The following is a 14,552-nucleotide window of genomic DNA, read 5'->3' on the forward strand; positions in this document are numbered from 1 at the left end:
CCCTGTCTGGCCTATTCTCTCATTGGAAAACAAGGGAGTTTCCTGGGATGGTGTCCAGAGACACTTTCAGCTTTGTATCCTGTGACCAGGGCAGGACTCACCACAGTGATGGGGGCTGACCAGATCCCTGAGTCTTATCTGATACCCATATCTCTCAGCACTGTTCTCTCTTATCCCCAGCTCAAGATTGATTCTGGGCTGAGAGGCCATGCAGCTGCTATGTGTCCCCATCTCTATTCTGCTCAGGAAATTCATTGACACTAGTGTCTCCCGATTGCTGCTCATAGACCTAAAATGTACCCGTACCTCCCTGTTGATCATCCTTGATACCTGTAATTTTCAGCAAGTCCCCTTCCCAGAAATTTAGCAACCCATCATCTCTGATCTCTCTGTGTCAGAGATGTTTGCTAGAAAAACTTCAAGAAAAGCCAAAGAAAGGGCTACTAAATGGAAAAAGTGGGGCAGCATGAAAGTCGGAGCAAAGGGGAAAACAAGAGTTTGACTCCACTAACTCCAGGCAGGTGCTTTTTTATTTTCAATTTGACCTTCAGGCGCATGGCACTGATTCATGACATTTTTCACTATTGGTCCATGCATGGCCCCCTTGCAACTCACCAGCTAGTTAGACAGTTTTAACAATGTAATAAGCCTCCATAAACCTACCACTCAAAATGAAAGCTAGGACTTAACCATGAGATCCCCTGCTGAGGTAAGTGGGCAAGTCTCTGTTTAATAATTTGGCAAATCTTGACTGTATATCTTTCATAGGCCAGACTATTCTAGAAATCCCCTGCTGGAGTCAGCATTATCCCAAATTTCATGTTATTTCCTTGTTTTTTTCTAAAAAAAAGATTCTGTCTTCTGTGCAATCTTTTGGGACTTAATTTTTCCTTTAATATTGAATTGTTAATGCCATCTATATTATTTCATGGCACCATACTTCATTTGTTTTGACTACAGCATAATGTTCCATTGAGTGAATATACCATAGTCTGTGTCTTCAAGGCTGGCCTAGGACTGAACCCTGAAACTAAGATGTTTTCCTTAACTCTTTCATTTGGCAAATATTTGTTTAATATCCACTCTGTGCCAGATACTGAAGGAGACTCCAGGGATGTAGTAATTACCAAGGTAGCCATAGTCCATGTGTTTCTATCCTGCAGTTTCAATTTAGTTTTGTTTTTTTTTTCTCTTTCTCTTTTGTTTTCAAAAAGGCATAGAATTTTTTCTATATAACCACTATTCAGTGGAGAGCAATTGAAAACATATTAGCCAAAGGAATACTGAGGTCACTTCAGTTCAACAATGAGGAATTCAAAGCTCCAGAAAGTGGAGACTGTAAGCCTCTTTTGTTCCCTCTGTGTCTCTTCTTCTAGCATATTCAAAGGCAGATAGTCAATCTTTGTTGCATTAATAATAAATGAGAGACTTGCCCTACCTACTTCAACTAATGCATGCATGCATATGCAGGTAGACTCAGTGAAAAAGAATGAATTAACAGGGGAAGGGCCACTAAATGGATGTTATTAATATCCCTCCAATCTGCCCCTCCTATAGCCTTCCACATCTCGGCAAACATCTTACCTGCTCACTAAAAACCAAAGAGAATCCGATCCATTGGCGAGGCCTATTGCCTTTATCTATCCACACACTGAACCTTTCTATCACCAGCCTCTTTCTCCCTCCTCTTATCCTCACCTTACTCCAGCCATGTGGATCTCTATTCTGTTTGTCCAACAGCAAGCTTGCTGCTGCCTGCTTGCTGGCCTACCTGCCTGAGACTTTCCGTTATTCAAGTCCCAGCCCAGAGGTCCTCCCCTGACCCCTTCTCTAGACCTCACATTCTAAATATCCAGCCAGCCACTGTTTCTTATCACCCCCACCCCTGACTCTCAGCATAGCAGCCACCACTCTCTGATCTTTTCATCTTTGCATGGCTTATCCTCCCACTGTTCCCCTCAACCTCCACCCCCTGCCTCATTTGAGGTGAGGGCAGGGCCTTATCTGTCTTGTTTAGGCACATCTCCCATTCTGCTGCAATTATTTGTCTTATTTGTCTTTGAATCTATAGCTCCTAGAGCAGTGCCTGGTACAACGCAGACTCTCAACAAATGTTTGTTGAATTTAGTACTTAATTATGTAATGCTATCTATACTGGTTATCAGACAATTGATATCAATCTTATTCACCCTTTAATTTGACTTAGACAAAGGACTTTGTAAACTGTTATGTGCCAATCATGTGTAGATTACTTTTGGTATTTTTTTCACCTGACTCTGTAGCCATAACAAGGCAGAGATGTCCAATTCATTCTCATCTTTATCCTGGAAATCATTCCCTATGCAGGTCCTGGTGATGGTGGAGGAGAAATGGCTTGGAATGAACCACAGTGCAGAGCCCAGAGTTCAGTTTCACTTAACAGTCTGTTATTGGGTCTTTACTAAGTATAAGCCCAATGAAAAACACTGAGAGCACAAAGGCAATAAGAAACAGGGACCTTGACGGAAGAGTGCTGTAATAAAATCCTGTACCAATGTTGTAAGAACACAGGATGGAAGGGCACAGGAAAGGGGGCTCTAATGTGTGAGCAGGTACTGTCCACCAGATGTCTCATTTCATCCTCACAAGAGCACTTGGAAGTAGGTGTATTTTCTCCACTTTACAGAGGGTAAACCTGAAACTCAGAGAGATTAAGTATCTTACTTAAAGACTCACACTTAACAGGAAGCAGAGCCTGAATTTCAACTCACCCCTGCAGACTCCAGAGCCTGGCTGTCTCTGCTACATCCCCCAACCACCCATTGCCTATTGTCAACAAAAGGCAAAGTCTGGCACATCCCTCTAGCAGACTACAGAGTTTGGGAAGAAAGGAAAGAGCTCCTTCTCCCAATGACTGTGTCTCCTGTGCTCAGCCATGGGAGAAGGCAACATCCAGGACTAATATTTAATTTCATATCTAATCTGGGGTGCCCACCCAGGTGTTAGAAGAAAGCTTCTCCCTTCCAAATGGGACGAGAAAAATTCCCAGCCGGAAATGTTCAAGGTCTCTTGGTTCCTCCACCCATCACTGGAGCAGTCAGAACCTCAGCATGACGACCAGCAACTCCCTGGATGGAGATCTAGAGCTTGGGCAGATGAGCTACTCCCTCAGCCTGGAGATTCCAGACAGAGAAAAGGAAGAAAGAAGAGCGGTTTCTGGAAGGCACAAGGGCAAGGGAGGGGCTCAGAGAGCATGAATATTGGCAGCACCCTCCCCCTTAACCTTTGCCTTGCAAAAAGGGGATGCGTGTACTCTGTGTGCAAGCCTTTGTGTGTGTCCCTGTGTGGCTGCGTGTGTGCTGAGTGCACACAGGAAGTGGTGCAACTAAGCGGAAGAACAGAGCCTGTGTGTATTTGTGTATATGTGTCGATGGTGACTTAAAACTACACTCACAGAAATACTATCATGCTCTGGTTTTGTATTTTTGTTTGTCAGTTTTATTAGGTGTAACATACATTAGGTAAAGTACTCAAATCTAAAACATACTACTCGATGAATTTTTACACCTATATACTCTCATGTAGTCAATACTTAGATCGCGACCTGGAAGTTTTCCAACATTCCAGAAGGCTCCCTTATGCTTCTTTTAATAACTTCCCTCACCTCTCCAGTGGTACCAGTATTCTGACTTCTATCACTATAGATTAACTTGACCTTTTAAACTTCATATAAATGAAATCATATAGAGAATGCTCTTTTGTGTCTAGTTTCTTTCTTTTATTATTATGTCTAAGATTCATCCATGTGTCATTGCACTTAGCATTAGTTTGTTCTTATCCATTGCTGAATTATATTCCATTTTATGAATATAGCACAGTTATTTATCTACTCCACCATTGATTGACTTTTGTTTTTTTCCAAATTTTGGCTATTAAAATAAAGCACTATACACTTTCACGTACAGGTTTTTTGCTAGACATATGCACTTGTTTCTCTTGGCTATAATTGCTGGGCCATGGAATAATAGAATAAGCATATGTTTAGCTGTAGTAAATTCAGCCAAAAGATTTTCCAAAGTATTTGCATCAATTTACACTACTACCAGTAATGTATGAGAATTCCAGTTGCCCCACATTCTCATCAATACTTAATATTGTCAACCTTTTTAATTTTAGCCATTCTGGTTTCTATGCAGAAGTAGCTCATTGTGGTTTGAATTTGCATTTGCTTGATGAATAATGATGTTGAACATCTTTTGGCGCTTATATGGGTGCTGGATTATCCCCTTTTGTGGAGTGTCTGTTTAAGTGTTTACAGAACTACGACATCTGTATAAGTGGACAAATGATTGACAAAACAGACAGTAGAGCAGAATCATCTCAAGAAACTCAGCAACACAAACAATAACTCAGCAACCAATCATTTCTACGACTGCTAACTATTTGCTACAATTAGTAAATTAGTTGTACCAGGTCACATAGAGGTATAACTGAATTTTACATTTTGAACCAATTACTTAGATATCACAGAAACTCTCCTACTTAGATTCAGCAGGAAGAAGGGAATATAGACAAGAACTAAGAGCCTCCCTTGGGTTGTTAGCCTCAACCTGAGAGGTTCCCTCCCTCAACTCACTGACTGTTTTTCTTTCAATTACAGGATCCTGATAGTGATCAACCCCTGAACAGCCTTGGTAAGTTCAGGTCTGGCTCTCCTTTGTCTACCTCAGTCTCTGAGTTTAGATCAGTTACCAAGTAGATACTAAATCCCTCTTGCGTGGCCCTCACTACCACCACCAAGGCTAAATGCTGTGGGAGTCATCCATACACCCATCTATCCATCATTCAACAAACACTTATTAAGCAACTCTAAGATCCAGGATTCATTCTAGAAGTAGGAGACATGGTCTCTGGGGAAATAAGAACAACAAACCTAAAAGCCCAGGAGCAGTGATTCTCCAATTTATTCACTCAATTACTCGTTCTCTCATTCACTCAACAGCACTGTGAGTGCTTTCCATGTGCCAGGCTCTAGGCTGGACGCTGGACTACAGCAGAAAATAAGACAGCAAATAAGACTCTGCCCTCTTAGAGTTTACATTCTGAGCATGCTGTCAAGGAACAAGCTGGACAAAGTGCTTTTACTGGTAGAATAGAAAATGGCAGTGTTTGCCTGACTTACAGGAGGAAAATAAGTTGATAGGGTTTTTTATCATTTTCTTAAACCATTGATACCCACTCCTGATAGGCTGCCAGATCAGCAAAACAATGACAGGTCAATAAGGAAATAATCAATTACTTAGACAGCTTATTTATTTCAAGTTTGCAAATTCATAGTGATCACAAACAATGTAATCTTCAGGAAGTGAAACAATGTCATCTAAACTTAGAATTTCACATATAAGTAGACCATGCTGTCTCCAAAGCACACCAGATGTCCAAGTGCTCCCCAACTTGAGTAAGCCTGAGAACTGCCAAACCAAAAACAAGTTAAGTTTACTAGCAGTGCCAGAGGCGAAGGGCGCTCAGGATGGGGAGGTCAGTGCCACGTGATCAGGGGCAACGTCATGGGTCAGGCAAGCTTTGACAAAAGCCCTATAGGAATAAAGTATCATTAACAGAAGGAAGAGATGAGGGCCTCAGTGGTGAAGGGAAGGGCAGGAGCAAAGATTCAGAGATAAGAACGAATATGGGCTGTGTAAGACCAGGACTATACCTGCCGGTGTAGAAATGGGGATTGGCAAGGACTAGCAGTGAGAAGTCCACTTAGTGAGGAGAGTGGAGCTAAATTACACTGGCTTTGAAAGCCCAGAGCAGAGTATGGTCCAGATATGGAAGTCATGGGGAGCTCTTGAAGGTTCTCAGGTAGAAAAGTGACAAGATGAAAGCTTTGTCCAGCAGCAGTGGGTATGACCAGCTAGAGGTAAAAACAGTGGCAAGCAGGGAGGTTAGTTATAGCTCATTGGGCTCATTAACTTAAACCAAGTATGAGACAATAAACCAAGAAAACCCTTCCCTTTATGATGACATTCTCCTTGAGAATGTCAGAGGCAGAGGCATTGGAACTTATCAAAGGACTCCCAATAGGTTATTTATCTCTGAGAAAATGAGCCAACTTTGTGTCCTCAGAGGTAGGGGCTCAATAAACAAATCATGTATAAGTGAATGAACGAAATGTCACCATGTCCATGGCTACAGGAAAGAGGACAGTTCTGAACACTGACTGCTAGAACTTTAAAAACAATATCTTCTAACATTATTCATAACCTGCTTTGTGCCAGGTCCTAATAATAAGAGGAAGTACGAGCCCACATCCCCAGAGCCTGAGCTTTGTGTCTGAGTTTCAAACTCTCCCTTTTGAGGAAACACAAAGCTTCCTACACTTTTCCTGGCAACAGATTCAATGATATCAGCACTTATTGGGCACCAGGCCCCAGAAGGGCGCCATTCTCTGCTTTTGAAGAGCTGAGGAAAGAAATATAGACATAACTAGCCATCATCATTCAAGGCAGAATAAAATAAGACCTGCAAGAAAGATGGAAGGTATGTGCTTAAAAGAAAAAGCAAAGAGCAGTTCATTTATCCATTCAACACATATTTGCTGAATGCCAACTATGAGCCAGGCATTTTTCTATCACCAGAGACTGAGCAGTGAACAAAACAGATAAAAATTCCTATCTTCATGGAGTCTTTATTTCAGGTGAGAGTGGGAGGAGACAGAAAAGATACAAAATAGGTAAAATATAGACTACATTAGAGGTGAATAAGTGCTTTGGAAAAAAAACAGGGAAGGAAGATAGGAAATGTTGGAAGATTGAACTTTAAAAAGGAAGCCCCCACTAAGAAGGTGACATATGAAGTATATTTTGAAAGAAGCGAGTAAGCCATGTGGAAGTGAGAGAGAGGAGAGCAGCTTATTGCTTTCTAGAGATTCTCAGGGCTCCAGTGACTCCTGTGTTAGTTTACCCCAGAAAAATCCCCATGGCAGCCCCCTCCCCAGCTTATTGCTTGCAAGGAGAGGGGATGAAGAAGAATCTGCTTGCTGAGCATTTAACTTTTTCAAAGCCTTGCCCATGTACCATATAAAATAGACAATATAGTTATTATTACCTCTGATTTAGGCATCAATAGGCTCCTGCCTGGTATCCAGAGCCCTACATTCATTTGTTCCAATTGTTCTCCTCACTGATGAAAGATGTATCCAGCTAAGTATTAACATGATTACATGTCTCTGCTGCTCAAAGCTTCCCATATCTCCTCATTGCCTTCAAGATAAAGTCCAAACCCCTAGGATGGTATTCAAGGCTCTGCATCACTGACTTTGCCAGTGCTGCCTCCACAACATGCTGTCACCAATCTGGTATGACAGGAGCTCACACCAGGAGCTCACAGTCCCCACACCCAGGCCTTTGTCAGCTGGCCGAGCTCCTCTCCTATCTCTACCTACATGGGCCCATTTAAGGGCTTTGATGGTGTCTAGCAGTACTGGTAACTGTGTCCCTGTTTACCTCTTCCCCCAAATTGTAATCTCCTTAAAGAAAAGGACCATTCTAAAGACACGTTATTTGTTGAATTGAATTAGAGATGAGGGCCATTAGGATGCATTCATTCATAGGTATTTATTAAGCCTCTACTAAGTACATACTATGAGGGAATCCCGTGCCCTCCTCAACCTTATAGTTTAATCAAAAGATAAGTCAGGAAAGAGGATACATGATTGTAAAATGAATGGGTATGTGCCTCTCCCAGGGCAGACGCAGGTCAGACTGGACAAGGTGAAACATCCTAGCACAGACTAAGGCACAAAAAGGGGAATATGGCATGGTTTGGAAGTTCAGTTGAAGGGCCCTTATGAAATGGATACTCCTGGGTAAGTGACAGGAGGTGGGATAACCATTGCTGATGAAGCTAACGAAAACTCTCCCCAAAGCATTTCTGCAGCTCAGCTCTGGGAGTCAGAGGGCAGGGAGACTGTGAGCCTTAGCAGGCTAGGTCTCCAGGTGCTGACCATAAGCTCTTCCCCTCCACTTCACAGATGTCACGCCCTTGCGCAAACCCCGAACTTCCCTGGAGACCTTCAAAAAGGCGGGAGTCCCCATCATCGCAGCACTGCTGAGCCTGGCAATCATTGTCATCATTGCTGTTGTTGGTAAGTGGCAGCCCCCACCCCCACCCTCACCCATACAGTAAATGGCAGCTCCCCTCAGAGCATACCCTCATCCTCCACCCTTTTACCCCATCAGAATCATAGGCTGGTGTTCTGCATAATGCTTTGTATCCACATGTATCCACCTCCTACTTTGAAGGGAAACTTCCTCTAAGAGTGAAAGGAAACTGAGGAAACTAAGTTTAGTGTTTTTAACTCCTTAGGGAACAGAAATTTCAATTTTACCAGATGGCTTCTATCCCAGATCATTTTTTTTATAGAGAGAACACAGTTGCACATGTTACAAACCCCACAGACAATTTGCACGGGCAGGCACACTCTCTGCCTCCTCGTCCCATGTCTGTAGACTGGGAGCTGAGTGGATCTGAGCAGCCCTACTGGCTGAAAGAGCAGGGAGCATTTCTGCTCATAGGAAGGGGATAAAAAGAGGAGGCATCAGGGAAGACCACCCAGGCAGACAGCACTCCACCCCAGTTTTAGCTAAAACCCTTCATCATGGCCAGTGCCTGGGACCTAGTGTGATCATGGGCGGGCCATTCTATGACAAAGAAGAATAAACTGAATGAACAGGCATTCCCACAATTGCTCCCTTTTAGCGCCCACATTCTGTGATCAAGTCCTTGCCTTCATCTCCCCCATAGTCACAGCAGGCTACTGACAGCAGCTTTCACACAGGGAGTAGGGCATTCTGTGACCTTGAGTAAGTTCCTCAATCTCTCTTAACCTCAGTCTTCTCACTTATAAAATGTCTCACTTCCCTCAGAGAGACATCAGAGAACCCATGAGATAATGTGTATAAAGTATCTGGATAAAAACCAGGTTGTGCAAAAGTGTGGGCCATCATGAAGCATGAGAAAGTATAACCAAGGCCACGCATTTGCTAACCCACCAAAATGGGCCTTTGAAGAGTCTGCACTTGTACCAATGGTGGTATTTCCACCAGCAACAGCCACCACCTCATTGGAGGACACTCAGAGATCAACCCTTCATTCTCCTCTTGAGCACTTAGTCTCAAAGAGAATGGCAATTGGAGAGGGATTGGACAGGCCCCCAGGCCCCAGATTGAGTAAGTTCATGTCCACCTGTGGCAGTGGAAATGCAGATCCACAACACAAACACCACTCAGATCCCTGAGAGCCTTGCAGAGGTATGAGGCAAATAACCCCAAATAATTTCTTTTTGACCTTGGCTGGTCCAAAGTGGTGTTGGGTTTGCAGCAGCATCAGCAGATTTGACACCCTAAGCCTGTTTTGTTCAGCCTAATATTAAGATGAGCTTGCTTTCTCTAAGCGTATGCCCTACCACAGTGGTGAGAGAATAAGATCCAAATTCATCCAGGGCGGCCAGGGTAGGTACTAGTGCATAATTTAGAGTTGGGCCCTCCTTGCGTGGCTTTCATGGCCTAAGACCCCAAGGTTTGACAACCAGAAGAGGTAACCTGAGCCTCCAGCCTGAAGTAGGCTCCCTCATCTTTTTGGCTTCTGGGGTCCCAACTGGTGACACTGTGCCCTGGCTTCATCCCAGGAGGCTGGAGTGACCTTGCCTTTTACCCTGACTCCTAAGCACGAACCAAACTCTGAAGGTCCCAGAAATATGTGACCTGCTCCTTCTCCCTTGCTTCACTCAAACCAGGAGCATCGGAGCCAGAGGGTGACATCTTGAGCCCCCTAGGGAAGGTGTGGAGAGACAGCAAGGTGCTTTAGAGCTAAACAGACCCTGATTGAAATTGGGCTCTACCACATAAGTACTATGTGTCCTTGGGAAATAAACCCTAGCTCTCTAACCTCAGTTTCCTGATTTGTAATGTGAGTTAATAATGACACCTACCTCCTCAAGTTGTTGCCAGGATTACAAGAGGCAATGCACGAAAAGCTCTTAGCAGTGATAAGTAGACGCATCATCAGACTTATTACTACTACTCTTACGGCCAGCTGGCAGTGATGCTGGACTGCAGAGGAGAGCTTCCGTTTAAGGGAGAGTTCATTGAGGCAGGAGGACCACTTCCTGCCAAGAGAATTTGGAAAAGCATTGAAATTTCTGTTCCCTAAGGAGTTAAAAACACTAAACTCATTCCCATCACCTAAGAGGGCACAGAGCAACAGAATTTGAAGGCAACAGGCAGAAGACAACAGAACAAAACATCAACCTCTTAATGGGTTTTTCTATCCCAGATAAAAAGCACTTAATTCTAAAACTGCACTTGATAGTTGTGAGACACTATCATAACCACCAGCTCACCAAATATTCTCAACAGCCCTGAGAGGTGGTATCATCATCTCACTGATGAGGAAACTGAGCCCCAGAAAGGGGAAGTGATTCATCTAAAGTCACACAGTAGGTGGCAAAGCCAGTTCTCGGGTCTTCAGACTCCATGTCCAGCATGTCCCCTCCATTATCAGAAGCACTGTGCCAGAATCTGAGGGAAGAGACTAGTGGGGGCTGTTTCTAAATTTCTCCCCCACACATTATCTCTCTTGACTCTTCAGTCATCTTTGGTATAAGACAAGTGTTATTATCTCCATTTTACAGATAAGAAAACTGAGGCTCAGGACCAAGCACACCAGCCACTAAGTGGCAGAACTGGGCCTGGAACCAGCATCAGCCTATTCCCAAGCCTGGCATATTTTTAGGAAAACACAGCCTCCCTGCCCAAGGCTGCCTGCTTGATCCTCAGCCTTCTCTGCCCCTTCTTGCTTTTTCTTCCAGGCAAGGTGATCCTGGACAAACACTACTTCCTCTGTGGGCAGCCACTCCGCTTCATCCCCAGGAGGCAGGTGTGTGATGGCCAACAGGACTGTGCCTTGGGGGAGGACGAGGAGCACTGTGTCAAGAAGTTTCTCAGCGGGCCTCCAATGGCAGGTGAGTCCAGGGGCTGAGGGACCAGGAGAGTGGGCACAGAATGAAGTTATCAGGTTCTCTTGGTCCACTGTGTAGCATCTGCTACCTGACTTGTCATTTTCCATCACTATTATAAGGTTCTTGAGAACAGGACCATGTATTATCTACTAGATCCCAGTACCTAACATGTAGCAAGCACTCGGTAAATATTTGGTGAACAAATATGGACCAGAGGGGACAGAAAATTATAACTGAGCTTTCTGCTGTGCCTGTGTGAAAGTAATCCAGAGAGTTAGATTGAATGACCTGAGGGGTTCCCTCATTTCTGTGAAATATGTTATTTCAGGGGGACTAGAAAAGAGACTGTAAAGCCATTAACGAGCTATTGACTCTTCTACTCATTAGATAAGTGTTTATTGTAACATGCTGTGTAACAAGATTGAGCTAGGTCCTTCAAAGGAATGTGAGATGTTTTGAACATAAGGACCCACGTTCTTTCTTGGACTGGATAAGTCCCATTTGATCCACCTATTATCTGGGCTCTGAAGAGAAAAGATAGCCCAGAACATGAGTGATGGGGACTTCGAAGGGGCAGGGCCGAGTGACTTCCTATGTTATTTGTTCTTTTTTTATTAGAAGTCAAATGCCTATGGGCATCTGCCCCCCTATTGCCAGTAGTACTTCTCACTCAACCTCCCCACTCTGACCTTACATGGAAAGGAGCTAGGTTCCTCACTGAGAGGTTTCTCCAAGCTGGGTAAGCTGTGTGGAACATGGGTAGGGGAGCCATATAATATATCATCAAAACTTATACTTAAAAGAGCAAAAGGGGGAACTATTAATAATTATGTCAGGACAACATGTCAAAATGGAGATTGACCTCAGGACATTTGGTCACCCTAGCTACCATAAACAAGAGTCTCAATCAGGCAAAGCTAAATGCACGAGCTTCCCTTGAGGTTGGTGTTCTGTGATGCTTCCCAGTTCAGCTGGTGGGGGGGTGGGGAGGGGCAGAGTGGGGTTGGCTGGTCTCATGACAAATTCTGAGGGAGCTAGGCCAGATGGGCCCCTGAAGCTGACCCAGCTTCCTCCCCTCCCAGTCCGCCTCTCCAGAGACCGATCCACCCTTCAGGTGCTGGATCCAGCCACGAAGAACTGGGCCTCCGTCTGTTTCAACAACTTCACAGAAGCTCTGGCCCAGACGGCCTGCAGGCAGATGGGCTTTGACAGGTACCTAGCCCAAGCATCCAGAGACTGTAACCTCACCACTGTGACAACTCTCCTTTCACTGTCTTCCTTCCTCTTTCCCCCTACTTCTCTCTTTCCTTCTTTTTTTTCCCCTTCCTTCCTGAAAATATAGGTATGGGTGTCAAACAGAACTACTTTGATCCTAGCACTTTCACTTAAAGCCACATGAATTTCAATCTCCCGAGCCTTGGTTAGCTCAAGAGTTAACTGGGGAAAGTAATGCCAGCTTCGTGGGATGATTATGAGGCATCAGTGAGAGAATATGTTTCACCACCACCACCACACACACAGGGTTCCAGCTCTTTTCCAATCTTCTCCTTTCCTTTACTCCCTACTCCTCACTCCTTGTTTTTGAATGATGTTGGCCCCCAAAATTTGGTTTAAACAGACCTGATTTCATTGGAGCTCCATCAATAATCCAAGCTCTCTCAACATATTTAAAAGCAGTTCCAGATCTTCAGTGATGAAAAAGTATGTAATTATAATAAGGGTAATTAGTATTACATATTTATATTCACTTGATCTTGGAAAAACCCAAAATGGTAGTTATTATATCTATCTTAGAAATAGGTTCTGAGAAGATAAAGTAACTTGCTTGGGTAGTAGCTGGGAGAGAGAGGGCTGGAATTTGTCACAGGATCTTCTAATTCCTGGGTATCAGGAGTTCTATAAGCATTTCTGTTTCTAGATTGAGTCATTCTCTCTTCCTCTAAGGTTTCATCTGTAAATTGAGGGGAGGTGAGACAGTTGATCACTTAGAGAGCTTAACTGGAGAGAATGGAAAAGAACCCATGCATTCAGTTGCAGAGTGCAATAAACTCTCCCATGCAGGCCCCAAACCTCAGGATTCTAAGAAACTGCACCCAGACACTAGGCAGAAATGATAAGTGCTGGGAAGACACCATCAATCAATGACAGAACTCTCTCCCATCCAACCCTAAGGCAACCTAAAGGTCGTTTTTCAATAAATGTTCCAGGCAGACTTATTTGGTCCCCTGCTCTCTTGTTGTCAGACTTCTGATGCTCTCTACCTTCTATGGGGTGCAACAACCAGCACCCTCAGGAGAGGATACTCCACCACCTTCATTTTCCAGGACAGCTGGGAAGCTTGCCCTGCCACTGCTATTCCCTCCTCCTCCAGCAGCCACCCCAGCCCAGCCTTCTCACTGCAGCCACCCCTCCTCCCCACTACATACCAGCCAACTGCAGAGTCAGCTGTACCCAGCACAGCAGGCTGAAGCTTGATTTCGAAAGTAGAGTCTCTTAAGGTTATAGGCTCCTGGAGAGTCTGTTCTCCTGGAACTCACCAAAGCATGAAATCACCTGGTCTTGAGCTCTACAAAATTAAAGCTGGTCAGAATTATTCATCAGGATATAATTAGTAAACAGAGGTTAACTTTCCTGGGACTGTTCATTTCTACCATCGTCTCTTCTTTTGGGTCTCAATTTTCTCTACTTTCCTTCTTCCAACTAGATAGGAGGTCCTTCCCATCCCAGCACCACAAAAACCTAGGTGGTTCAAAGTAGGAGATACTCTGGTCCATCCATTATTTTATAGAGGGAGAAAGTGAGGCTGAGAGAGACTCAGAGAAGGAGTGTGACTTGCCAAGGTGGGCACATTGTGATAAAGAGAGAGGGAGAGAGAGAAAGAGAGAGAGAGAGAGAGAGAGAGAGAGAGAGAGAGAGAGAGAGAAGAGAAGAGAAGAGAAGAGAAGAGAAGAGAAGGAAGGAAAGAAAGGAAGAGAAAAGAAAAGAAAAGAAAAGAAAAGAAAAAAGAAAAGAAAAGAAAAGAAAAGAAAAGAAAAGAAAAGAAAAGAAAAGAAAAGAAAAGAAAAAAGAAAAGAGAGGGTGGTCCAAGTGAGAGATATGCTTATTTGGACTCATGTGAAGCCTGATCTTGTCCTGTCCTATCTGTAAAGAGGCTATAAATGTACCTCCAGTACCAAATTCAGACTGGATGTCTTGTTTAGAGAACCAAATATCCAGATTCCAGTTCTCCCCAGGTGGGAAGGGGTGGCTAACCTGGGATTCTTTGCCTCCTTCTTCTCTTCGCTGTGAAACAAAAGAAACCGCTGGGATTTTTGAAATAGGGACAGAACTGGGAGTTAGAAAAGATTATCTCTAACATTTCTCCAGAGCTCTGGATTCAGAACTAGGCTTCTCTGCCCAAGAAAGCAAGACCGCGTCAGCAATGCACCTAGAGCTGAGTCCTAGGATGCCAAGGGAATGTCCCTTATTATATAGCAAAGCAGGCACCACCTTCGCTGACCAAGACCACCTCCATTCCCCTGCCATGCTTCACCAGGCATTCTCTGCCACC

At 44.1% G+C, this 14,552-nt stretch overlaps 1 protein-coding gene across 1 annotated transcript in view; it reads left to right on the forward strand.

Annotated features, from left to right (window-relative positions):
• Positions 1–3,089: 3,089 nt before the first annotated feature.
• The window catches only part of TMPRSS4 (transmembrane protease, serine 4), a 27,536-nt gene continuing 16,073 nt past the window's right edge, over positions 3,090–14,552 (forward strand). The window contains exons 1-5 of the mRNA XM_023526100.1: positions 3,090–3,191; positions 4,640–4,673; positions 8,015–8,128; positions 10,853–11,005; positions 12,085–12,240. Of these exons, the coding sequence (XP_023381868.1) occupies positions 3,090–3,191; positions 4,640–4,673; positions 8,015–8,128; positions 10,853–11,005; positions 12,085–12,240 (559 nt within the window). The remainder of the gene's footprint in view (positions 3,192–4,639; positions 4,674–8,014; positions 8,129–10,852; positions 11,006–12,084; positions 12,241–14,552) is intronic.

This window comes from Pteropus vampyrus, unplaced genomic scaffold (genome assembly GCF_000151845.1).
Source record: "Pteropus vampyrus isolate Shadow unplaced genomic scaffold, Pvam_2.0 Scaffold705, whole genome shotgun sequence".
NCBI classification, from domain to species: Eukaryota; Metazoa; Chordata; class Mammalia; order Chiroptera; family Pteropodidae; genus Pteropus; species Pteropus vampyrus.